Source organism: Scardinius erythrophthalmus (genome assembly GCF_964197995.2).
Source record: "Scardinius erythrophthalmus genome assembly, chromosome: 3".
Taxonomy (NCBI): domain Eukaryota; kingdom Metazoa; phylum Chordata; class Actinopteri; order Cypriniformes; family Leuciscidae; genus Scardinius; species Scardinius erythrophthalmus.
In genome coordinates, this window is record NC_138223.1 from 23,458,481 (window position 1) to 23,484,916 (window position 26,436).

At 38.7% G+C, this 26,436-nt stretch overlaps 1 protein-coding gene across 2 annotated transcripts in view; it reads right to left on the reverse strand.

Annotated features, from left to right (window-relative positions):
• Positions 1–18,189, reverse strand: part of LOC308687806 (dnaJ homolog subfamily B member 14-like) — a 243,745-nt gene extending 225,556 nt beyond the window's left edge. Inside the window, exon 1 of one of the 2 annotated variants that reach the window (XM_081360610.1) lies at positions 18,050–18,189. In XM_081360610.1, the coding sequence (XP_081216736.1) occupies positions 18,050–18,185 (136 nt within the window). In that variant the 5' untranslated portion in view covers positions 18,186–18,189. The remainder of the gene's footprint in view (positions 1–18,049) is intronic. The other variant, XM_081360611.1, reaches the window with a different exon arrangement.
• Positions 18,190–26,436: the final 8,247 nt, after the last annotated feature.

Genomic DNA, 26,436 nt, shown 5'->3' on the forward strand with positions numbered 1-26,436 from the left:
CAGATTAGTTATAATGCTAAAATGTGTATTTGTAAAAGTAGAAATGTTTTCAAAATAATTTTTTACAAAATGAATTAACATTTGCATTTATGTTGACATATTTTTTCAAAAGTATTATTAAATTAATTTAAACAAATAAAAACATACACATTTTAAAAAGAAATAAGATTTTAAACATTTTGTCCAAACAAACAGGGACATTTACTCAGGATGTAACATATACTCTGTATAAACTCTGTTGAAAAGGAAACTATATAAAATTGTAGTTTAATCTTACTCAAACCACTAAATTTCTTTTTTTTAAGTGACCAACTGGTACTTCCAAATCCTCTTTCTAAACAGTTTAACTTATCACATTAAAGGTTCTTTGACAAAAACACAAGCATATCGACTTTCTCTGGTTTCAGACAGGAGCGATGATTTGACACATTACCACTAGTGCTAAAAGCTCTCTCTGATGCAGAGCTTGTTGCTTGAATGCTCAGATATTTCTGTGCTAGTTTGCATAGCCTAGGGAAGCTTATTTTGTGTACCTTCCACCATTTTAGTGGATCTTCTCCATGGTCTACACATGGCATGTAAATGTAAACATTGAGTTCAGAGGCCACTGCTTCTCTTAACTGTGCCATGGAATCAAATGTGGATGACGATGGTGCTCTTGGTGCTGTGCATGTGGTTTCCTTAAAGGGCCTATATGCATTTTTCTGAAATTTAAACTCGCGACTGACACCTGTGGCCAAAAAACGGAACTGCTCTTCCTTTCTTCTCGCTCTCGTACGTACACACTTCACAAGTCATCCGCTGCAAAGAAGTCAACATGATGTTTACAGAGGTAAGAACAGTCAAATACATATATTGTTTGAGAAACTAAGGCTAATTGCTGACTAGCAGTGGTGGCAGAGTGATCTGAAACGTTTAACATGAACGCGCTTGACGTCACATCTGCAGACAGCGCGCGAAAAATCCGACCCGACAGAAAATAGGAAAAATAGGATACAGGCTTATAGGTGCACCCACTGTGAGCTGACAAGATGTCAGTATGCTCATCAGGAGATGTTTGAGTCATAAATGGTCAAATAAAAAGGCTATTGTTACGTTTATTTTGGGGAAAAAGTTGCATATAGCCCCTTTAAAGAAACTGGCCAGAGTTTTCTTCTTGGCTTTAGCAGCAGGAGGGCTTTCCACATCCACGCTATCATTCTCCATCACAGCAGTGCTTTGGGCTACAGACTGCTGGCCATGAATTTCCTGAAACAAATAAACAATGCACATGTTTTAGAAATTTGTTACATTGAATTATTTCTTAAGTAAAACTGTGGTTTCACACTCACTATCAACGGAGATGGCTCGTTCCTTTAAGTTCTGGGTCTCTTCTTCAGAGATATATTGTGTTCGGAATCTTGGGTCTAGGAAAGTGGTGAAGTTCAGCAAGTCCTGCGTGCCTTCATATTTGTTGTTGAGGTAGCTAAGAATTTTGGATTTCAGTGATTTGGTCAGGTCTGTGTCCGTTTTGTCTTCAGCCAGCACTGAGGTGTTCAGAAGATGCAGAGCAGGTTTCACACAAGATATGCTCACATAACGTTCACCCGATAAGGCATCTGTGAAGTCCTGGAGAGGGCTGAGTGCCTTGTTTACAGATTCCAAGACCTCCAGGTCCTGCCATGAGGGGAGTAGGTGTCGCACTTTGCGGTCTGTAGAGAGAACCTTGGACAATGCACTTTGCTGTTCCAGGACTCTTCCTATCATTTTCTGAGTGGAACCCCAGCGTGTTGAGCAGTCTGTCACCATTGCATGCTCTGGGAGGTTGAGCTCTCGTTGTGCTTCCCTCAAAGCCACTCTTTTCTTCCAACTATGGGAGAAGTGGCCCACAATCTTCCTGCATATCCCAGTAGCTCTGTTAATGCATTGTGCATTATTTTTCATAGCATTTTCTGTGAATGATAAGATGAAAAACATTTACTCACTACAGTGACATTGCAAAAACGTTGATTACATGCCCAATTCATATGAATAGCATAAAACAGTAATACAAACATGACAACACGCACACAGTGTTAATATTTTTTATCAAATCATGTCACCACTCTAGGCCTAATTAATTATATTGAATATATATAAATAAAATATAGTAGGCAAATAGCAATTGCTAATTTGTTCTTTACAGTCATCCATCTCTTACGAGTTATGTTTAATAATGCTAATTAATAACCTATATGAAGTGGGCCACTCCTAGTATTTTTTGTGGCACACAGAATTTTACATTGTATTTAAAAAGTTTTTCCATTAATAAATCAAGGGTACAACTGCTCCTAACCCCAAAGTTAATTTATGTTAAATGTAAAGAAGTTTAAAATAACCAAATATTAAATCAATTTAACTTACCAATGGCCAAATGAAGTCTATGACCAAAACACTGGATTCTGGTCCACTGATTAAGCTCCACCGCTTTGACAACGTTGGTGCCGTTGTCCGTTGTTATGGCGACCTGACGCTCCTCGCAGAGGTCCCACGCAGCCAGTGCCTCTCTCAAGCCCAAGGCTATGTTTTCTCCTGTATGATCGTCGGGGAAATACGATGTTTGCAGGCAGCGGCTTTTCAATTCAAACTCCTCGTCGACGAAGTGCACAGTCAAGCTAATATACGGTTCGCTTGTCCTACTTGACCACAGGTCAGTAGTGGTTGAAAAGAACGTCACCGTAGCCATTTCCTTTTGAACTTCCTCACGGCGCGAGTTATAAAGTTTAGGGATCGTTATTTGAGAGAAATGGTTTCGAGAGGGCAGCTGGTATCTCTTGTCTAATGTGTGGATCATTTTCTGAAATCCCACTTTACTTACGGTGTGTATGGGCATCATGTCTTTTACCAAACAGTGCGTTATGGAGTCGGTGATTTCTTTATGTCTAGCCGAAGACTTATCATATGGTGTAAGGCCCGCAAACACATCTGTAATTTTGTTTTGTTTTGTTCGGGGAACAGCTTGTGCCTTTCCTTCCGTTGTCTCTTTCACCGTCATGCATTCCTCATATTTTTCTCTGTGCTGTCTCAGGTGCTGATATAAATTTGTCGTATTGCCACGTGATGTAGCAACTTTAATATGGCAAATCTTGCACAATACTTCTCTCTGCTCAGTGTCAGTAATCCGAAATCCAAAATACCGCCATATAACAGAGGTAGAGTTTTTTTTGGCTACCAGATCAGTGTCGATTTCCTCTGCATCCATCTTCGTTCTGGTATCTCCGCGCTGCGCACACACCTAACCACGCACGCGACACGGGACACGTGCACAGCCTTTACGGAGACCGTCAGATCAGATCTCTTTTGTCGGTTTTTCAAATCTATTTATTAGCGGCAAGGATAAATGGCAAACTGTTCTCAGAAAGTTTGTTTACTCACACTTATTTAATATAATGATTATAATCGCAACATTTTGCCGTCACATAAACGCGTAGGCTGACATCGCGATTGCGATGCGATTAATCGTGCAGCACTACAGTAGGCTATATAAACGTCTATCTCCCTCCCCTTAAGAAATAAATAAATAAATCGTTTGTACTTAGCAAACGTTATCACAGTAGTGTGTGTGTGTGTACTTTCAAAAAATTGCGCGAACGTTATCACAGTTCGTGTGTGTGTGTGTGTGTGTGTGTGTGTGTGTGTTGCACATCCATAATGGCAAAGGGGACGCGATTAAAACTTTGTAAGTACATAAATGTATCAAATAACCATTCCGAGACGTTTAGTCCATTCTCATTCGTGTTTATTCTGTGCCGGAGTCTCTTCATCATCTAGGTCCAGCAGCAGGGCGGGGATATGCAGCTCATTTACATTTAAAGTGGTACACACAAAACAGCTCTTTTTAAAACAGGCCCCAAAAATGACATTTTCAAATGGTTATAATAAATTAACTGTGGGGTATTTTGTGCTGAAACTTCACAAATGCATTCTGGGGACACCCAAGACCAATATTACATCTTCTAAAAAGGGGCATAATAGGTGCCCTTTAATGAGCTCCCGCATAAAGCTTTTTCACACAAAACACGTCGTAAAATTTTTAAATCAATATATTGTCTTATCTGAATGAGCAGTCAGGGTGATTTTCACATAGTTTTGGAGCAAATATTCTAAGCTACGTCATACAATTTTCAAAAGTCTTGTGAAGAAATAATCAGTATGGGTTTCATGACCTTATTTCAGTGAGAATTTTTTTTTTGTATTTTCACAAACCACATAAATGTCATTATCTCAAAACAACAAACTTTTACACACATGCTGCTGATATATTATAGTAGCAGAGTTTGTGCTGAATACAGTGTAATTAGACTTTAGCCATGAAAATGTCACAAGTAACAGAAATAAGCACAAATGTCAGAGCATGTCAGAACACCTCCAAGGACCATAAAACAAAAACAAACCCCAGAGGGTTAAACCATTCATGCGCGACAAGTCAAAAAAGAGCTCGCTGCCTGTGAATGTCCTGAGCAGACGCACAGAAAGACTTGCGCTGATATCGTGCGTGCGCACAAGACAGCCCAGAATACAGTTCTCTTTCACGCTTGAATGAACAATAACACACAATTATGCCAAAATGTACTTTTGTCGAGTATCTTCATAACATAAGAGCAGTCTTATGATGAACGTAAAGAGTTGTGACTCGTGAGAGAATGAGGCGCATGTGAGATCCGCGTCTCTGTCAGCAGCGGCTGGTCTTAAAGGGACAGTACACAGTAGCCACAAATTACCTCTGTCGTTTAAGTTAATCAAAGAACAAAGGGAACAGAGAAAAACACTCACTGCTCTTGACTAAGAGTAACTTTTGTAACTTTAATAAGGATTAGTCTATATATAATTTATAATTAATGCAGCGCAGACTGTTTGATAACTTTATTCAATTTCTGCAGGGCTCCAAACTGCGACTAAAATGGTCGCATTTGCGACCAAATATATTTATTTGCGAGTGAAATTTCTGCCAAGGTCGCCATTGGCGACAATACAAATTTACTCCCTTTGATTGTAAAATTTGCATCCTACGTGCATGTTTTATAACCAGTAGCCTATCGCTTCATTTGTTTTGTTAACGTCATGACGTTAGCATCAAGATGCTTTGTGTGAACGTTTCACTGAGTGAAAGCGCCAAAATATGAACGGGTAAAGCGAATGTCACCTTTCCGCGTCAGAAAAAAATGTCTAAGCAAAAAATATCTGACTTCTTCAAGCAATCCTCATCTCTGTCAATCACCAGCACGGATGACACACCTGCTAACAAAAAAGCAGGCTCCAGCAGCTGTGCCAGCACGAGCGCGCTAGAGAACGCCAGTGACACAGGGATTCATCTTTCCGCATCAGTCAATGAACACCGTGCCGAAAGACATTTCAAAACGTCCTGGATTCAACGCGGGCGCGTTTTGCTGGATTTTCTCCACATTGTAACACTATAAACTTAAATTACTCCGTCATTTATGGTCATACAGAAAAAAGAAATATAAAAAAAGAATCTGTGATATTTCTCCTTTTGTATGTGTCCACTTACAATCAAATCAAAACATTGTGCTTTTGTAAAATAAAGAAAATAAACAGGGTGTGCGTTCTGCCTCTCCGTCGCGGTGAACTTTTTTTTCTTGAGCACGTCTATAAATTTAAACAAAACTCAGCAAATACTTGTCACACATTTATGAGCCATATACCTTTATAAACATTTAAGTGTGTACTTTTAAATGATCGGATTCAAAACGAAAACAAATATTCTCTGTTAAAGTAATTTGTATAAAACCAACAAGATGTCCAGCTTCTCAAACGCTTGCTCATTACAGTTAATTTGGCCACGCCCACTCGCGCAAAAGATATTCACATGCAAATCTCCACATGGAACGCGGACTCGCTCATTACCTCAACAACAAAACACTTCACTTCACTTTTCGTCGAGTTTGAAAGACGTGCCTGAGCTTACATTGGATTTAGGCTACTTCAGAAGAGGAAGAACGCGATTTGAAGACAAGAAAGATGTAAGGTAAGAAATTCTTACATATTAGTTTGTTATTGTTGCATAAATGTCACGTTGCAGTTGAACTGTTGCTAGATATATGGGGAATATTATAATATTTAGACCCGTGTTGACTGTTACTGTGTTTGTGGATATCTGCTCAAACGTAGATATGTATATGGTAGGGATGGGCGATATGGCCTAAAATCCATATTGCGATATACATTGCAGCCTCTTGCTATAACGATATATATCACGATATATAAATTATAATAAAACCATTTCAGAACAGGTTACACAGACCTTAAGGAAAGCCAAACAACTGCTAAATGTATTTTTTTTTTTAAGAAAGAAAGAAACGGTGTATGTAGTTTTGAGAACATTTATTGTGCAAAACTGTAACTATACAACATAATGTTGAAGATAAATAAAATTCACGTAAACTAGCTGCAGAGACTTTAAGTAGCCCTAATGTTTATATTATGGCTAGCAACTTATGAAACCCCAAATTCAAAATTAGAATGTTGTGAAAAGCTTTTCATAAAGCTGTAAGCCATAATCATCAAAATTATAACAAATAAAGGCTTTTAATATCTCACTTTGCATGTAATGAGTCTATATAGTTTCACCTTTTACTTTTGCACGATATTCTAATTTTTCAAGGCTCACCTGTATACGTCAACTAAAGAAAATGCTTCAAGTATAAAAGTTTATTTACATTAGTGCCATGCCATAGACAGTAAAAAGTGCAAAACAGTGCAGAAGGCACCAAATGTAGTTTTAGTTAGGCTATTTTCTTAAAGGACACAAAAGATGCAAAGAGCATGAACAACTGATGTCTTCTCAGTTAAAAAGCAACACACCAACGAATCTTAAAATCGGGCACACAGAGATGTGTTTACACCAATGACTGTAAATAATAGGTTTACACCACTATTTTGTGAATACGCGCTGGTATTCAGTGACGTTTCGTTTTGAGGTGGTAGAGAACAGATTAGTCGTGTGTGTTACCGAACTGTTGCCACACGCACTCTGTATAGTTTGCTGCTGCTCGTCAGACGGCTTAAATCCGAACCAAGTCCAAATAATGGATGTTGCACCGATCTTTTTCACCAGCTCCTCCCCGTTTCGCTTTCAGTCATGTTTACTCAAGATGACGACGAATATGATGCGTTGCAGCCGGGTGCAGCTCGTGGCTCTAAATTTCGCGGGTAGATTGCGTCATCAACGTGCATTATCGCGATAGTGCAATAGAATTAAAATCTCTATCGTAGGCCAGTTTTGTATCGTTTATATCGCATATCGTTTATATCGCCCATTACTAGTATATGGTAACCATAATGTTTTATATTTGAGCGCGATCGCGTTTGAATGTTTAATATTTTGCTGCGCGATCGCGTTTGAATGTACTGTATCATATTTTGGATGAAAGCAAAACGCACCAAACGGCTTCATGTTTTTATTATTATCTCATTTCATATCATCATAACGGATGGAAACATTTGAAGTAACATGATAATCAATATATTTTTCTCTAGCTTAGTTGTTACTGAAATCTTTTGGAAGATTTATACTGCTATAGGTTATTTATTGTTATTATTATTTTATCCGGCACTGCGCATATACCTTATGCCTACAAGGCACAACAAACCTGGTGTTCATTATATTATATATTGTTGGAAACATTTGTGTGTGTGTGTATTCTGTGAATTTTAAAAAGGAATTTTAAAAAGCAATTTTAACCAGAAAAATCTAATATTTATTTCCAAAATCGTGCAGACCTTTCTCTTGATATCAGTATGTTCACTTTTTTTTTTCAGGGCCCAGATGCCACTGAGGACTTCAACATTCACATGAGTCTCTGTACGTGAACACGGTAAAGTGAAAATCGTGGAAATTAAAGGTATGTACAATGTTTTTAGGAATGGCACAAAGGTCTCTGTCTTTGAAGTGCTTTTTTGGCATTTGTTGTGTATCTTTGGATTATGTTGTGTTGTAAATAAATCCAAACAATTTAAAAGCCATTCTTTTTTAAATCTCCTCATTTACAGTATTGTGCAAGGTTGCTCAGAATGACAGGGCCTGATAGCTCCTAATAGGGCCGTTAGGGGAGGTTCTTTGTCTTTCTCAGGTGTGAAGAGCTTACATATTAATGAGCTCCCGCATAGAGCTTTTTCACACAAAACACGTCGTAAAATTTTTAAATCAATATATTGTCTAATCTGAATGAGCAGTCAGGGTGATTTTCACATAGTTTTGCAGCAAATATTCTAGGCTACGTCATACAATTTTCAAAAGTCTTGTGAAGAAATAATCAGTATGGGTTTAATGGCCTTATTTCAGTGAGAATTTTTTTTTGTATTTTCACAAACCACGCATAAATGTCATTATCTCAAAACTACAAACTTTTACATACATGCGCTGATACATTATTGTAGCAGAGTTTGTGCTGAATACAGTGTAATTAGACTTTAGCCATGAAAATGTCACAAGTAACAGAAATAACCAGAAATGTCAGAGCATGTCAGAACACCTCCAGGGCCCAGAAAACAGCTCAGACCTCAGAGGGTTAAGAGAGGAAATAAGACAGCACATTCTTTCCTTTCACTGTATGCCACACAGACTGGAATTAGCAATGCTGGATGTTCAGAAGTCTGTTCAAATGATTGGAAATGTCTATGACTTGCTACAGCTAATATGGAAAACATACCATTTTAGCCCCAAAAGCAACCGTGAGTTGAAAGCCATCGGCATGGAGTTAGGCTGTGCCATACGGACACTTTCTGCTGTGAAGACCCAGCGCTGGCTGCCTCACATTTACAGAGCCCTTTCTGTTTTTCTTGCATCTGATCAGAGTACAGGCCAGGGCCAATATACAGCTGTGCACTTCCACATGCAACACCTTGCTGCCTCATCCAAAAACACTGAAATAACAGGAAGAACAAAACACATCTCACAAAAAATGGAAAAGTTGCCTTTTGTGGGGTTTTGTCACTTTCTCCATGACCTGTTTGGAGAAATCTCAAAGTTGAGTCTTGTGCTTCAGAAGAACTCGCTTATTCTACCTCAGGCTAAAGCAGCTATCGATTCCTGTGTTTGTACAATCAAGGGAATGAAGGACAAACCAGTGAGAAATGGAAAATTGGAGGAATTTCTCAGTCACACAAACTTAAATTCAGTTTTTCAGCATGAAAATGTGGTGCAGCAGGACAAAGCCCAAAGAGAAAAACAGACCAGAAGGCAGAAAAAAGCAGCCTCATCTGACTACGTGGGCATTTCCTTTCAAAACATACAGCTGAAGGCTGTGATCTCCAAGGTTTCAGTGAAGAACTAAACCACCTCATTGATGAAACTGTAGACATTACAGTTAAGGAGCTTGAAAGGAGGTTTGAAATAATGAGAGACAACACACAGCACAAAAACACACAAGGGACAGAGATCTTCAATGCTTCTCAATCTTCTGTCATGATTCTTGGCCAAACGACATCTACACTTTTGGGGTAAATGAAATTGACACACTGCTGAAATGGTATCAAGACATCTTGCTGAAAAATGGATGTGACATCACTGCTGTACAGGCAGAATGGAGATTGTTGAAAACACTTGTTAAAGGACAGTTTTCAGATAAATCCTATTGCAGCTTGTGGGAAGTCCTACTAACAAAAGAGCCCTACTGCACAGATTTCCAGAATGTTTTGCATCTAGTTGAGATAATGCTTGTCCTACCAATTTCGGCTGCTCAGTGTGAACGAGGCTTTTCAGCTCAAAACAGGATAAAATCTAAAGTACGCAATTCACTCCATGTGTCAACCTTGGAAGATTTGATCAGGATCAGCACTTAAGGCCCATCACTTGAACAGTTTGATCCTGAACCATGTGTCAACCGCTGGCTTTCTGCAAAAAAGAGGAGGAGACGGCCAAACTACACTCAGTGGCCAAGTGATATGGACATAATCATGGTCAATGGCAGTGACACTGGCTCAGATTCTGCGTAAAAAAAATGTATTTGACTGTATATAGTTCATAAGTCAGAAGTGACATTCAGTTCCCAAATAAGCTTCAGTTCCCAAATAAGATTCAGTTCCCAGAACATTCACAAGATGAAAATGCTGTAAGAAGAGGAAAGACATGCACACAACAGGGTGAATAAAAGTAAGTGCATTGTTATGTGGCTCTTCAAAAAATTATTTGGCGCCTGTTTTTTTCCCCCTATAGGAGCCAATGGCTCCTTAATTGATTTTTTTGTTTGGAGCCCTGTTCTGTATATGTCCTACCTGTTAGACAGGAAGGGCACAGGTAAAAATGATATGCAAGTTTTTTTTTTATTTTTTATGGGTTTACATGTGGAATGTTAAGCTGTTTGATCAAGGCATGCCACTGTTCTGACTTGTCCAATTTTCAGCATTAATTTTTCATCTTGCATCAAAATCCTGTCTATGCATTTGAAATATAGACTTGGGTTCTGTTTTAATGTAAATTTATTTTTATTAATTGACCTTTCGCCGGCCCCTCCCCCAAAACGGCCATTGTCCAATCACACATCATAGCAACCGTTACTATGTGAGCAGGTCCGACAAACATTAGCAAGATGGTGAAGCGTGCGCCCATGGCGTTTGTAAATCGGACACTACATACCCCGAGAGATTGTCTGGAGGAGTTGTGTTCTTTCCATTCCCAAAGCCGAAAACACAACGTGAGCGGTGCCTACAATGGATAAAACAGTGTGGACGGCCCCAATCCCAGTTAAATGTGTCGAACATTACGAAGCACGTCTGCTGGCTGTGGTATCGATGGCTAACGTTAACTTACTTAAAGTTTTTTTTTTTTTTTTTCTGATCTGAAAAACTATCCTATCTGTAACTCAAAAAACATAATATTGTCTGAACCGCGAGTTTTATGATCCGTTGCCCCACTAATAAATATTATGGTCTCAACCGCGATTTTTGTGATCTGTTGTCCCCCTAATAAATATTATGGTAAGTGCATTATGAAAGACAATCAATAAAAGTTATTTAGATGCAAATTAAGGCTATGTCTGGTTAAACAGTTATTGTGTGATTTCGTTTATTGTGCTTTGTCAACTTGAAGCATGAATTTGAGAAAGAAAATCATTTTTGGAAGAAAATGCACCACATACTTTTGTCAATGATAGGCCTAACGTTAAGTTATAGCTAAAATATTGTAAAAGCTTTCAGTTCACCTGCCTAATTGTAGTTGAAAAGTCAAATTAAGCTTGATTAATGATATACTGTGACTGATCAAATAAACTACAGCATCGGGAATATAACTCCCATGTGTTTTGCAGCATTTTAAATTTTAGTCATAGTGTTATGCGAAAAAACACACATAAGAAATTATTGCTGACAGCACTTTTATTTTCAGAGACAGTTTTTTCTTTCACACAAAAACACAACAGTAAGTGTCTTACAATGCTTTTAAACACTTGTTTCCTTGTTCTTTGCCATAATCACAATCACAAATGATGTGTATGAACACCGGTAAGCATTTGCCTCGATAGAGACGTAGATAGTAGTCGTGTCTCCTTCATTGCGTATTTTTATATTATAATATATCCCTCCACTGCATACTGTAACCCTTTTTGCCTCAATCTGGAGGATATCGCGGAGGTATTGCTCCAAAAAAGGTCACTGACACGCACGGGTATACCTTTTTCCGTCGTGGCAATCTGTCGCGCTGGTCGTGTTTGACCATTTGTTTGTCGGACGTAGCAACAGTAACTAAGGGGGGCGGGGCTCGGCGAAAGGTCAATTAACCACTTGTAAACTTATGTTCACTTTTCTTTTCTTTTTTAATAAATATAGGATTTGTATTAAATATATATTCATTGAGTCGAATTGAAATCTAATTTAGAATCGAAATCGAAAATTTAATCGAGAATCTAAATCGAATCGAATTGAGAGCTTGTGAATCGAAATTGAATCGAATTGTAACATCTGAATCGATACCCAACCCTACTTATCATTAGGGCTGTGCAAAAATATCAATACAGCTAACTATCATGATAATTTTATTCACGATAGTGTATCGATATTCCAACCTCTACTATCGATACTTTTAAAAAAAAAATTAAGTTTTAAACGGGTTTAAAATGATGTTAACATTTCATCCAATCCCTCTGTGTGTCAAACGACCTCCTCAGTTCCTGTAGATCGCTGACTCACTATCTACAAAGCAGATGAACGTCAGATACATTCATACGGCCAAGCGGGAGCGAGCATGGCGGAAAATATGATCGCTTCCAGCTTGCAGAGCCAACTTGGTGCACTTTGGTGTGCGATATCACGATTTTTGATCATGGATGATTAAAATGTCTCCACGATCTGCTTTTGAAGAAATATCGTAGTATCATGTTACAGTGCATTCTATCAGTCGCAGTTCTGGCGCCTCCGTCTCAACAACGCGACGTACATAGACATCACACTTTAATGCAGAAATAGTTACACTCACTGGACACTGCAATTCACAAAAGTTCATTATTTGCATGTGCTTTTAAGCCTTGCCGGTTAACAGAGATGGGCAGTATTTTAATTACATGTATTTGAAATACGTATTTAATTACTTTTGAGTATTTTGTAATTTGTATTTTCCTTAACAAAAATAAATTAAATGTAATTTGTAATTAAATACTTTGAGAGACTGTAATTTATATTTAAAATACTAAAATACTTTTTTAAATATATAATTTTATTTAGCATATATTAACTTTCATCACCAGGCTTAAAGGGATAGTTCACCCAAAAATGAAAAATTTCCCATGATTTACTCACCCTGAAGCCATGCTAGGTGTATATGCCTTTCTTCTTTCAGACGAATACAATAAGAGTTATATTAAAAATGTCCTGTCTCTTCCAAGCTTTATAATGGCAGTGAATGGCCGTTTAAGTTTTGAAGACCATCAAAGCATAGGCTATCTATCCATCATAAAAGTGCATCTATCCATCATAAAAGTGCATCTTTATGATGGATAAATGCACTTTTATGATGGATAGATGCACTTTCATGATGGATAAATGCACTTTTATGATGGATAGATGCACTTTTATGATGGATAGACACACTTTTATGATGGATAGATGTACTTTTATGATGGATAAATGCACTTTTATGATGGATAGATGCACTTTTATGATGGATAAATGCACTTTTATGATGGATAGATGCACTTTCATGATAGATAGATGCACTTTTATGATGATAGATGCACTTTTATGATGGATAGAGGCACTTTTATGATGGATAAATGCACTTTTATGATGGATAGATGGACTTTCATGATGGATAAATGCACTTTTATGGTGGATAGATGCACTTTTATGATGGATAAATGCAGTTTTATCATGGTTAGATGCACTTTTATGATGGATAGATGCGCTTTTATCATGGATAGATGCACTTTTATCATGGATAGATGCACTTTTATGATGGATAGATGCACTTTTATGATGATAGATGCACTTTCATGATGGATAAATGCACTTTTATGATGGATAGACGCACTTTTATGATGATAGACACACTTTTATGATGGATAGACACACTTTTATGATATAGAGGCACTTTTATGATGGATAGAGGCACTTTTATGATGGATAGACGCACTTTTATGATGGATAAAGGCACTTTGATGAACTTCAAAAAATATACCCATTGACTGTCATTAAAAAGCTTGGAAGAGCCAGGACATTTTTTAATATAACTCTGATTGTATTCTTCTGAAAGAAAGTCATATACACCTAGGATGACGTCAGGGTGAGTAAATCATGGGCTAATTTTCATTTTTGGGTGAACTATTCCTAGGACCATAGACATAAAATACAAATAGGACTACCAAATTGCCTATCACAGTTTTTGGCAAGTAAATCATGTGATGTGACACATCCTATTGACCCTGTTCACATTTCTGGGTTTCTCAGAAGTGGAAGGCGTCATAGTTGTGTAAACTTCTATAGCAGTGAATGAAAGACTACATTAAATATATTTTTTATGTTTTCCAATTTGCTCAAATAGCAAAAGAAAAACGCCACAACAGTGTTTTCACAACTTTCAAAAAGAGTAAAAAAATAAAGAATGGCAGTCGGAAGAGACACCCTCACAGCAGTGTTAACTAGTTTTTGTGTAATATAATACAAATATAGTGTTATATGCGTAATTATCTTTTATTATGACAGTATGTGGCAACATGTACATTAAAAGCGCATCTTCTGTACTAAACAATGATATTGCAATATTCTAGACTCTTACATGTATCTAACGCCACACTTACTCTCACACTTACAGAAGACTGTAAATTTTGTTTGTATTTTTGTATTTTCAAATTACAAATTACTTGTATTTTAATTAAATACTTTTTTCACAGCAGTATTATGTATTTTATTTAAATACATTTGATGAGTAAGTATTTGTAATTTGTAATTAAATACTTTTTGATGTATTTGTGCCCATATTTGCCGGTTAAACATTTCATTCGCATGCTGATGCGCTGTTTTAACATGCGCTTTTCTGAGCGCGTACTCGCGAAGCTCACAGCAGGCACTAAAAGCCTGTCAGACAGCATCTGGATTCTGTTACATTTGAGTCTTATTGCGCTAATACTGTCAAATATGTACTCACAAGGTTTGCATAAACACAGCTGGTTATGTCTAAAAGTGAAAGCAAACATTTGAAAGGGAATTGGGCGCGCTTTACCGTCCTTAAAGGGATAGTTCACCAAAAATTAAAATTCTGTTATTTACTCTATAATGTTGTTCCAAACCTGTATTAATTTATTTTCTTGTGGTGCTAAACAAAATAAGTTATTTTGATGAATGTTTATCCAGACAGTTGCTGTTCCCCATTGACTTCCATAGTATGAAAATATATTCTATGGAAGTCACAGGGGACTGCAACTCTTTGGATACACATTCATTAAAATAACTTTTATTTTCAACAGAGGAAATTTCAGTTTTATACATTTTGTGGGATCTTCATTTTTAGTTAAAAGTGTTCAGTGACACAATATGCACTTCATACATTTCAGTGTGTTCACTGTTCAGTGCAATGCAAATAGCTTTGCTAATAAATTGGAATGGAAGTTTTTATTTTTCTGCTGAGTTATCAATATGATGTGATACACATACCACACAGCAAGTTGTATTTTCAACTTTATTATTTTTTAATTATTATTATTAAGTATCGCAATATATCGCAATATGTATCGTATCGCAATATATCATGATATATCGTGTCGTGACACATGTATCGCGATATGTATCGTATCGTGAAGCCCTTGCCGATACCCAGCCCTACTTATCATATCATGTCAAACCGCGCAAATTATACTGTGTTCACAAATTGTTAATGTTAACAACATCAGCATTGCGTGACTACATTTAATGTGTATTAGGGCTACCTGTAGTTCAGTTTCCATTTCTGTGCAAGAAAAAGTCTAATTTCTAATTGTCATACCAACAAATTAATGTTCCTTAGAACTGGTTCTCTTTGAAATACAAACACACGTATCTGTAATCAGATGCATATTATTTGCATTATTCAATAAACCGATGCACGTGAAAAAAGCCGCCTCTGCGTCCATTTTGAACCCCTTCAAAACACGGAGTTCACACCACCTTTCAAAAGTCCTTCTGATATTATCCTTGTTTTCGCATGGGCCCTGTTGCAGTCTCTTTTTTTCTGTAGCCACTCCGAAGTCCGAAGTCTTTTGCATTTTACAACTGGTGAATCTTCAGTTGTCACTGGTGATTGTCGTTTGAACCTTTCTGGATCCGCCATCAAATTAATACGTTTAATTATATCAAGTAGGGCTGTATTCTCCCAGTCGATTAGTCGATTATTTGGTCGATACATTCTGGCTCGACCAAAATTCTGATTGGTCGATTTTTTGCCACGTTCATTTCATTAGTTTTGTCGCGTTCATTTACCGGTAATCAGTTTTGCCGCGTTCATTTCATCAGTTTTGCCGCGTTCATTTCATCAGGTGGAAAGCACTAATTGCTAATGGGGGTGTTTTCAGAGCACCCCGGTTTCACAGGTAACAGTCTGTCTTCAGAACACCCCCCTTGTTTTCACTTCTTTTGGATTAGCCCAACTCACCGGAGAAGACGGACAGATTTAAGAAAGTAGGCTACTAGAAGGTTTGCTGAATATTACTTGATCTGGTTTGTTTAATAAATATTTTTTTATTAAAGTGGACGTGCCTTTTGTGTTTAAGAGTAAAAGCTTTAAGTTAATAGTCTATTCGTGTCTCAGCCGCGAAGCAGAGCTCCTATGTTCAGCCTATAGACTGTAAAAAATAGGTTCAGCCTCACTCTGTGCGAGCTGCACAGAGCGGCTGAAATTATTGTGTCTGTCAGTTATTATAATACATAGGCTATGACAGAAACAATTGTCTAAATTATGTTGCATATTCCTCAAAAGTTCTTGTCATGATATCACTAGTTGACAACATAGTACTACTTTCGGAAATCATAGGCTATGATATTGCGCAGGTGCACGTGATGCAACGCTGTCAGAGCCGACAGCCGACAGACTCGTGTGTCAGACTCATTTCAGTGCAAATTAATTACGTCAAAAACGATTTAATACTGCAAATAGCCTACTAGTTTTTTATGTTTATTTATAATTCATTTAGGCGGACAACAAGGCTACCAAGTACTGCGCACAGTGCGCAGCTAATTAATTTAACGTTTTTTTCTAACGTCATTTAGTCGATTTTAGTCGATTTTTAGTCGAAAACTTCAGGACTTCAGTCGACCAAGATTTTCTTTGGTTGAGTACAGCCCTAATATCAAGTGCTGTGAGAAAAGGCTAAATATCTCCACCTCCAAAATCCTCACACACAATATTGCCTACTAGCCGAGACACCTTCTTTATGTGTACAGATGTGACGTAATGACGCAAAGACATGCTCGAATTTCCAGCGGAAATCCACCAGTACCACAGGAATTAAAAACATTATTACAAGCTTACAGTTTTGAATCGAGCTAAGGCAAGCAAATAGTTTTGAACATTGGCTGGTTATGTCTGCTCAAAAAATTATTTTGGATAATTTTTAACCCAAAAAAGTTACAGACTGCATCTTTAAATAAAATTAAAAATATTTTAATATACATAAATTGCAGTTGTGGTGCTCCTATATTTTTGCTGATGCTCTTAACTTTTTGAAGTTGGGCGCACCAGTGCTACCAAGTAAAAAAGATAATTTTGTGCCCTAATTGGAGTTTTATTGTTAATGTTGTGATTATTTCTGCAAAAAGTTTACTTCATACATTCAGTTTAACAGCATTAATGCATTTTAGACACTTATGTTTTTGCCCTGTCCATGCAACAAATGCGTGTCCTTGAATTTAATTTAACTGCTCAAGTAAAGTCCATGGTATAACTTAATTCAGCAACAGCCAGAATTAAAATTTAAAATAAGCCAGACAGTCCAAGTTATAGAAATGTATCTTCATACGTCCAAGTAAAGCTTCATATTACAATCATTTATCTATTTCCATGTTTCTTGGTCTGAAAATAATCATTTTAAAATTCGCTATTATTTCATTAATTATACCTAATATTATATATAATTATTTTATCAATTAAATTGCACATAAATAGGTTAAGCAAAACAAATGTGTTTATGTCCTAAAATCATTTTAGTATTTAATTCAGGCAACAACAACAACAACAAAAAAAAACGTTTATACTCGTACTCAACTGCAGAAACTGAACATACACTTTGTACTTGAGTGCTCCTTATACTGTCCCTTAATTTCCTACAAAGAACCAAGATTGTGACCCTTAATTTCCTTTTCTGAAGTTGGCAACCCTACATGTTTGTGTCATGTGTTCTGTATTCAGTAATTTTAGTCTGTATTCACTCTACTAGCCTGTGTTAATGACGTGTTTATTACATTTTATAAAGCGTTAATTGATAATCTATTATTATATGTTCGCGTTTAAGTATATTTATTGCCTTTGAAAATAACATTTAAAACATAAACAGATTTTCAGCTAGCTTCTGCTAAACTAGCTCGTGTGCCGTTTGTAAATAATACATTAATCATTTACCTTTTGCTTTCTTAGTTGGATACAGTTTTTCTGCTTTGTAGAGGAATTTCAAAGCTTTGTCTTTATTGCCATCTTCGAGGACTTTAACAGCGATGTTTAAACATTTTTCAGCTTCATCCCGGTTTCCTTCCATCATTTTATCAGCTGACCGGACAAACAGCAGTTTGCGATTCAGAACAACACTTTCGCTTTCCAAGAAATACGCAAATAAAATATCGGTATTTTCCTTATATATCATCTATATAAAAATGTTTCAATGTACCAATGTGGCTAATGCGTATAAGTCGTTAGTTAAATAAATAAATAAATAAATAAACAAACAAACAAACAAACAAATAAATAAATGTTTTCATTATTTTTAATGATACAATACTAAGAGTAGCCTACTATTCTGTACAATAGGCAGCTAAATTACAGCTTCAAGTTAATTATACATACAATAAGATAAGACAAATAAAGTCAAAATGAAGAATTTTCTTTTAAAAGTTGCCTTTTATTAATTAATATCACACTTAATAGGTTAAAAACGTAGGTTGTTTAAAAGCATTAAGTGCACTGTAAAATCAAACAGTGATTCTAACTAACACTTTTTAGTTAACTTTACTTTGTGTCTTAACTTAATTGTAAAAATCTAATCTGTACTATTCACATACTATGCTTTGTTTACTCAAAAAACCCAAGCAAAGATTAATTGATTGGTTTGAGTTTGGTTTTTGAGGGAAATTCTTAATGGACTTTTCACTAATTTCCTCCACATCTGCAGTTATTTTTCTCTGTTTGCATTCACTGATTTCCCAAAGTCATCTTGAATGTTGAATTGTCAATACAACTGAAAAATTAGATTTTCCTAAAATGTTTTAAGTCACTATTATGGGGATTAGCGTTCCCCTTGGTTGGGTACTTGGAAGTTCATTTATATTTTTGTAATTCTCTTCCCATTGATGCAGCAATGCAACAAGAAATCATTTATTTGGTTTCAAAGGAAGAGAAGTAATATTCATAATATGCATACATGTATATGTATATGTATATGTATATGTGAATGATGTAACATAACTTCAAGTCAATTAATGATCTTTTATAAATTTGTTGCTAACACTTATGTCCTAAACACCTAGTGAAACTTTTAATTGGGTTTATATAATCCCTCTATATTTGTGGTCCATTTTACAATTGATCATGCTTGAGTCACACGCACTTCAACATTCAGCATGCAAAAAACAACAATGGTAACAATTATATTTTATTAAGTAAGTCAATTATCAAGTACTCTCTACAGTTCTTTTTTAGTTACTAGAACTCTTGTATAAGTGAACTATATTAACTTATTTGTCAGTACCACATACTTGTCACGGTCACGTTCTTTTGTCTTCATCTGTGTGTGCACTACACTTCCCATCATCCTCCTTGGCACACCTGCACACCTGCACTCATTCAGCCATCATCATTATCACCGTCACCTGTGTCCCATCACCAGCACTCCCCATATATACTCACAGTCTCCCTTCATTCAGTGTCTGGTCTTGTTGATGTTCGCCTTAACATGGCCCACAGACTTCCGAACACTTACCTGGATTCCTACCTGCCATTCGCCCTCTCCAATCCGCCCTCTCCAATCCGCCCTCTCCAATCCGCCCTCTCCAATCCGCCCTGCCTGCCATCCTGTTCTGCCTTCAGCCCGACATCATCTGCAAAGAGAAAGAAAGACAAAGACATTACCAACCAGCTAAGCATCCACTGTTATTCTGTGTTTCTGTTACTCACCATCTGTCTGCATCTCCGCACTTCCTGCAAATAAACTATTAACCTTACCATCTTGTCTGCATCCTCTGTGAACCCTGACAGAAGACCAGACCTATAAAATAATGGAGGAAGATGATATGGATGCATTTCTGTTTAATCAGAATGGGAGTTCATTGGAGGAATTTGTTGAAGTGTACCTGCATCTGCATCAGGATGTTTACTGGGAGGAGGAATTTTTGAAGCAACGGTTCTGGAGAGGACTTGAAGATCCACTAGCCCAGGTACTGCTGCTCAAAGACTTAAATCTAACTTTTATAGAGTTTATGGACAGAGCTCTTTGGGTTTGCGGTTCTTCCCTCTCCGTTGAAATCGTCCAGCCAGATCATCACGTTCAAGCCGAACCAGAGCCAACCGTCTGCCCAACCAAGCTTATGTCCGAGTTAGATGACTTCAGCGATCTTCCTGCTCTCATCGGCCCATCAGATCCAGATCCTGTTCATTCTGCCAGCCCGCCAGAGCCAGAGCCAGTCGCCTGCCCGCCAGAGCCAGAGCCAGTCGCCTGGTCCCGTCCAGCACAGAGACTTCTTCGTCGCTGCATCGGCCCAGCACCGAGCCCTCGTCGCTGCATCGGCCCAGCACCGAGCCCTCGTCGCTGCATCGGCCCAGCACCGAGCCCTCGTCGCTGCATCGGCCCAGCACCGAGCCCTCGTCGCTGCATCGGCCCAGCACCGAGCCCTCGTCGCTGCATCGGCCCAGCACCGAGCCCTCATCGCTGCATCTGCCCGGTCTTTTAACCCTCCTTTTCTGGGACCCGGGACTTTCCCCAAGTATTTTTTTGGGGGGGGGGGCTACAGGCCTCCGTCCTGGCCACTTGAGGGGTCTTCTCCGCCGTGGCCACCCGAAGGGTCTTCTCCGCCGTGGCCACCCGAAGGGTCCTCACCGCCGTGGCCACCCGAAGGGTCCTCACCGCCGTGGCCACCCGAAGGGTCCTCACCGCCGTGGCCACCCGAAGGGTCCTCACCGCCGTGGCCACCCGAAGGGTCCTCACCGCCGTGGCCACCCGAAGGGTCCTCACCGCCGTGGCCACCCGAAGGGTCCGCACCGCCATGGTCACCTGTAAGGTCCTCACCGCCATGGTACCCTGCTCTGCCTGCACCACCATGGTCCCCTGATCAGCCTGCACCACCATGGTCCCCTGCTCTGCCTGCACCTCCTTGGTCCCCTGTTCTGTCTGCACCGTCTTGATCACCTCCTCCTTTGTCTGTCCTGCCACCATCCTGGAGTCCGTACTTCTGAACCGGTTCCACCTTCCCGTCACGGACTCCAGGATACCCACCCCCCTCCAGTATGCTGCCTTCTTCGGCACGGGACGCGCCTTACGGGAGAGGGGAATAATGTCACGGTCACGTTCTTCTGTCTTCATCTGTGTGTGCACTACACTTCCCATCATCCTCCTTGGCACACCTGCACACCTGCACTCATTCAGCCATCATCATTATCACCGTCACCTGTGTCCCATCACCAGCAATCCCCATATATACTCACAGTCTCCCTTCATTCAGTGTCTGGTCTCGTTGATGTTTGCCTTAACATGACCCACAGACTTCTGAACACTTACCTGGATTCCTACCTGCCATTCATCCTCTCCAATCCGCCCTGCCTGCCATCCTGTTCTGCCTTTAGCCCGACATCATCTGCAAAGAGAAAGAAAGACAAAGACATTACCAACCAGCTAAGTATCCACTGTTATTCTGTGTTTCTGTTACTCACCATCTGTCTGCATCTCCGCACTTCCTGCAAATAAACTATTAACCTTACCATCTTGTCTGCATCCTCTGTGAACCCTGACAATACTATTCCTATTTCACTTTACTTTTTTTTTTTTTTTTTTTATTAAAGCAATCAGTTTGCTTTTTTTTTTTTTAATTCTAACTAATTAGATTTTACAGTGTGGAAAAAGGTCTGGAATAACATTTCATTTTACACGGAATTTCCCCATTAATACTGATATTTGTGTAAGATAGGCTTTACTTTTATTATTCTATTATCAGCATAGTATGTTAATACACTCAGTTTGAAATTGAAAAACAAACTTTTTGCAAACCTCTAAGCACAGTTCTCAACATGGCACACTCATTTACTGATGACCTACACCTAATGATCATGTGTGAAAACACTTTAATGTTTTAAAAACGAAAACTTTTTTCACATTAATTGATCACATAGAAATCAAAATTCAGTTTTGATACAGCCTTGAATTTCTGTTTCTAGTGTAAATATATGTGTATATATATTTACATATTTGTATGTATATGTGTGTATGTGTATATTTATATATATATATATATATATATATATATATATACTGTATGTATTTACTGTATATATATTTATGTACATACAAGATACAATATAGATTGTTTCACAGTAGTAACAAATTTCAAAATCGCCCGAGAAGCAGCTTGGCCAACAAGCCAATAGTGTCAATATTCAGCTCAAGTCACTCAAGTGATTCAGTTTAATTCAATAACTGTAACATTCATCAATTGTGCATACATACTGTATATACAGTGCATTTGTGCACATACTGTACATGTACATGTGACAAACTCCTGTACACTCCACTGCACACTGAACAAGCAAAAAATAGAGTAGTGTTTTACATTGCCCTGAAAAGCCATGAAAGGGCGAAGGGCCTATTGTTTTCGGTAGGATTATTTTTTTCTATTATTAGGGCCCAAGCCCTGAAAGGGTGAAGGCCCTATTGTTTTCGGTAGGATTATTTTTTTCTATTATTATTATTAGGGCCCAAGCTCTGAAAGGGCGAAGGCCCTATTGTTACCGGGAGGATTATTTTTTTTCTTCATTAGGGCCCAAGCCCTGAAAGGGCGAAGGCCCTATTGTTTTCGTTAGGATTATTTTTTATTAGGGCCCAAGCCCTGAAAGGGCAAAGCCCTATTGTTTTCGGCAGGATTATTAGGGCCCAAGCCCTGAAAGGGCGAAGGCCCTATTGTTTTCGGTAGGATTATTAGTGCCCGAGCCCTGAAAGGGCGAAGGCCCTATTGTTTTCGGTAGGATTATTAGGGCCCAAGCCCTGAAAGGGCGAAGGCCCTATTGTTTTTGTAAGGATTATTTATTAGGGCCCAAGCCCTGAAAGGGCGAAGGCCCTATTGTTTTCCTAAGGATTATTTATTAGGGCCCAAGCCCTGAAAGGGCGAAGGCCCTATTGTTTTCGTAAGGATTATTTATTAGGGGCCAAGCACTGAAGGTGCGAGGCACCTATTGTATCTGTTCCCGTTCTTATTATTATTATTAGGGGCCAAGCACCGAAGGTGCAGAGGCACCTATTGTATCTGTTCCCGTCCTTATTAGGGGCTAAGCACCAAAGGTGCGTAGGCACCTATTGTATCCGTTCCCGTTCTTCTTCTTCTTCTTCTTCTTCATTTTTTTGACTGGGAGTCTATGGCAGCCCAAAGAACCGCTTGCGGGAAAGTTATGAAATTTCGCACACTGATAGAGGACAGTCTGATCTATCGGCATAGCAAATTTGGAGTCTCCAACTCATTCCCTCTAGCGCCACCAACTGTCCAAAGTTGCACTCATGTTTATGCTAATAACTTTTGAACCACAAGGGCTAGAAACAATTTTTTTTTCCCTCTGATTCCCTAGCTCAAGACGATTCGATTGTACCCTATGACGTCATTTTCCGTCATGGAAATTTTTCCGCAATTATGAATTTTCCGAAAAACCTACTTTTTCCTACGATTTCGTGTCGATAGACGAAACCGTTTTCATATAGCACAGCAGCAAAGTTGAGGCATGATGCTAAAAGCACTATTCAGGCTTTATCTCTGCAATGCCTTGACATATTGACACCAAACTTTGTATGTGTCATTGTCACTTAACTCTGACCACATCACATCAGTTTTGTAACTGCGCCACCTATTGGTCGAAAATGATAATCCATTAAATCATATTTTTATTTACTGTTTCTATGATTTTTCAGGCATTTTGCCTAAAATTCTCTTTAAATGTCTTTAATTGCTCATTGTTGCAGTTGGTCTGACACTTTCAGACATGTTGGCATGTCTTGTCATCTGATTGTGCTTGGCCCCGATAATTGCTGCTTGCAGCTATATTTATTATTAGGGGCCAAGGACCGAAGGTGCGGAGGCACCTATTGTATTTGTTCCCGTTCTTATTATTAGGGCCCAAGCACCGAAGGTGCGTAGGCACCTATTGTTTTCGTTCCCGTTCTTATTATTATTATTATTAGGGGCCAAGCACCGAAGGTGCGGAGGCACCTATTGTTTCTGTTCGCATTCTTATTCTTATTATTAGGGGCCAAGCACCGAAGGTGCGGAGGCACCTATTGTTTTTGTTCGCGTTCTTATTATTATTATTAGGGGCCAAGCACAGAATGTGCGTAGGCACCTATTGTATCTGTTGGCGTACCAAAAATAATTCTTCTTCTTCTTCCGCTCTGGGAGTCTATGGCAGCCCATAGAACCGCTTGCGGGAAAGTTATGAAATTTGGCACACTGATAGAGGACAGACTGAACAGTCACCATAGCAAATTTGGAGTCTCCAACTCATTCCCTCTAGCGCCACCAGCTGTCCAAATTTGCACTCATGTTTATGCTAATAACTTTTGAACCATGAGGGCTATAAACAAAATTCCCATTTCTTCTGATTCCCTAGCTCAAGATGATTTGATTGCACCCTGTGACGTCATTTTCCGTCATGGAAATTTGTCCGCCATTTTGAATTTTTCAAAAAATCTACTTTTTCGAACTCCTCCTAGGCCGTTGCTCCGATTTTCACAAAAATTGAACCAGATCATCTACAGACCATGCCAACAAAAAGTTATGGAATTCAAGTTGATTCGCTTAGCAATTTTCCAAAAAACCCACAAACAAATTTTACGTAGTGCTTGCGAAAACAGACGTAAGGCTGTATCTCCGCAACGCTTTATTGGATTCAGACCAAACTTGGCACATGTCATCACAAGCATGACCTGAGGCTACATGCTGCGTTTTGGCGCCGCGTTACCTACTGGTCCGGAGATATGAAAAATTGCTATTTTTGCTTATAACTTCTGAATAGTTTGCCCAAAAATCATCAAATTGGTCTTGTTAGATTCAGGCCAACATGCTGAGTCGACTGATATCCAATTTTACCATATCGGCCATTTTGAATTTTGTGCTAAAATGCTGTATTTTAAGAACGCATGAATGGATTGTTACGAAACATGGTATGGGTCATCAGCACGATGCCCTGAAGGAGCGTGAGAAGTTTAGAAACAGCGCCACCTTGTGGTCAAAAGTTATAACAACCTTTCCAAAAAGGCTAATAACCTTTGAATAAATCTGCCTATTGACATGCCACTGGTCTTAATAGATTCCCTGGGTCACGCTGAGAACATAGATACCAAGTTTGCCATATTTGGCCGAACTTCCTGTCCGCCATCTTGATTTTCAGTCAAAACCTACTTTTTCGAACTCCTCCTAGACCGTTTATCTGATTTTCACCAAAATCGAATCGTATCATCTCCACACTGTACCGACAAAAAGTTATGGAATTTGTGTTGATTCGTCAAACCGTTCCCGAATACCGCGCAAACAAATTTTACGTTGTGCTACAGCTACAGATTTAGTGCAAAAGTACTAAATTGCCCATAACTCCTACACCACTGTGATCCCTGGCTCTAGGCGGACAAAATGGCTATCTCCAATTTTGATTTAGGCCAGAAACATTTTCTGCTATGTCGAATTTGGTCCGAAACCTACTTTTGCGAACTAGTCCTAGGTTTTTCGCCCGATCGGAACCAAACAAGTCTAGGACATTTCTCTGGACTCTCTAGATCAATAATTATCGAAAAAAAGTTGAACTTTTGCATTTGGGTGGCTGTAACAGGGTCATTTAGAAAAGGGGCGTGGAAAAATACACTAAAAAGCCTATAAATCCCAAATGAAAACTCAGAACTTCACCAAAATTGATGAGCATATGTGTCAGAACATGGTGAGGAAGCATGCAGAGTTTCATGGAGATCGGACCATAGGTGGCGCTATAACTGGCAAAAAGCCTTCATTCTTATTAGGGGTTCAAGCATGAAATGCTGAAACCCTATTGTAATTGTAAGGATTCGTAAAACGCATCGTGCAGGCCAAACCGTAAGGCCTAGAGACGTGAAACCTGGCCAGATGGTAGGCCTCAATTTGGGGACAACCTATCAGAGTATGACCCCGAATGGCCCATAGGTGGCGCTACAGCAGCCAAAAGTTCAAAATTGCTCATAACTCTTAGACCGTTTGTCCCAGGATCAAGTGCCCCATATCGTTGGAATCCTTGGCTCAAGGCGGACAAAATGACTATCCGATTTGCTCGCCCTTCAAGCGCCAATTTCGAGTAAATTGCATTTTTTGGAAAAACCTATTTTTGCAAACTTCTCCTTGGTTTTTCGCCCGATCGGAACCAAACCACTGCAAGAATATTCTCTGGAGTCTGACAATCAATCAATCATCCAAAAAATTCAAAATTTCAATTAACGGTTGATAAGGGGAACTAAAATTTTTGATGGCACAAGGGCCACTTTTACTAAAACGGTTATAAATTGTGAACGGAAAGATAATTTTTTTTGCTAA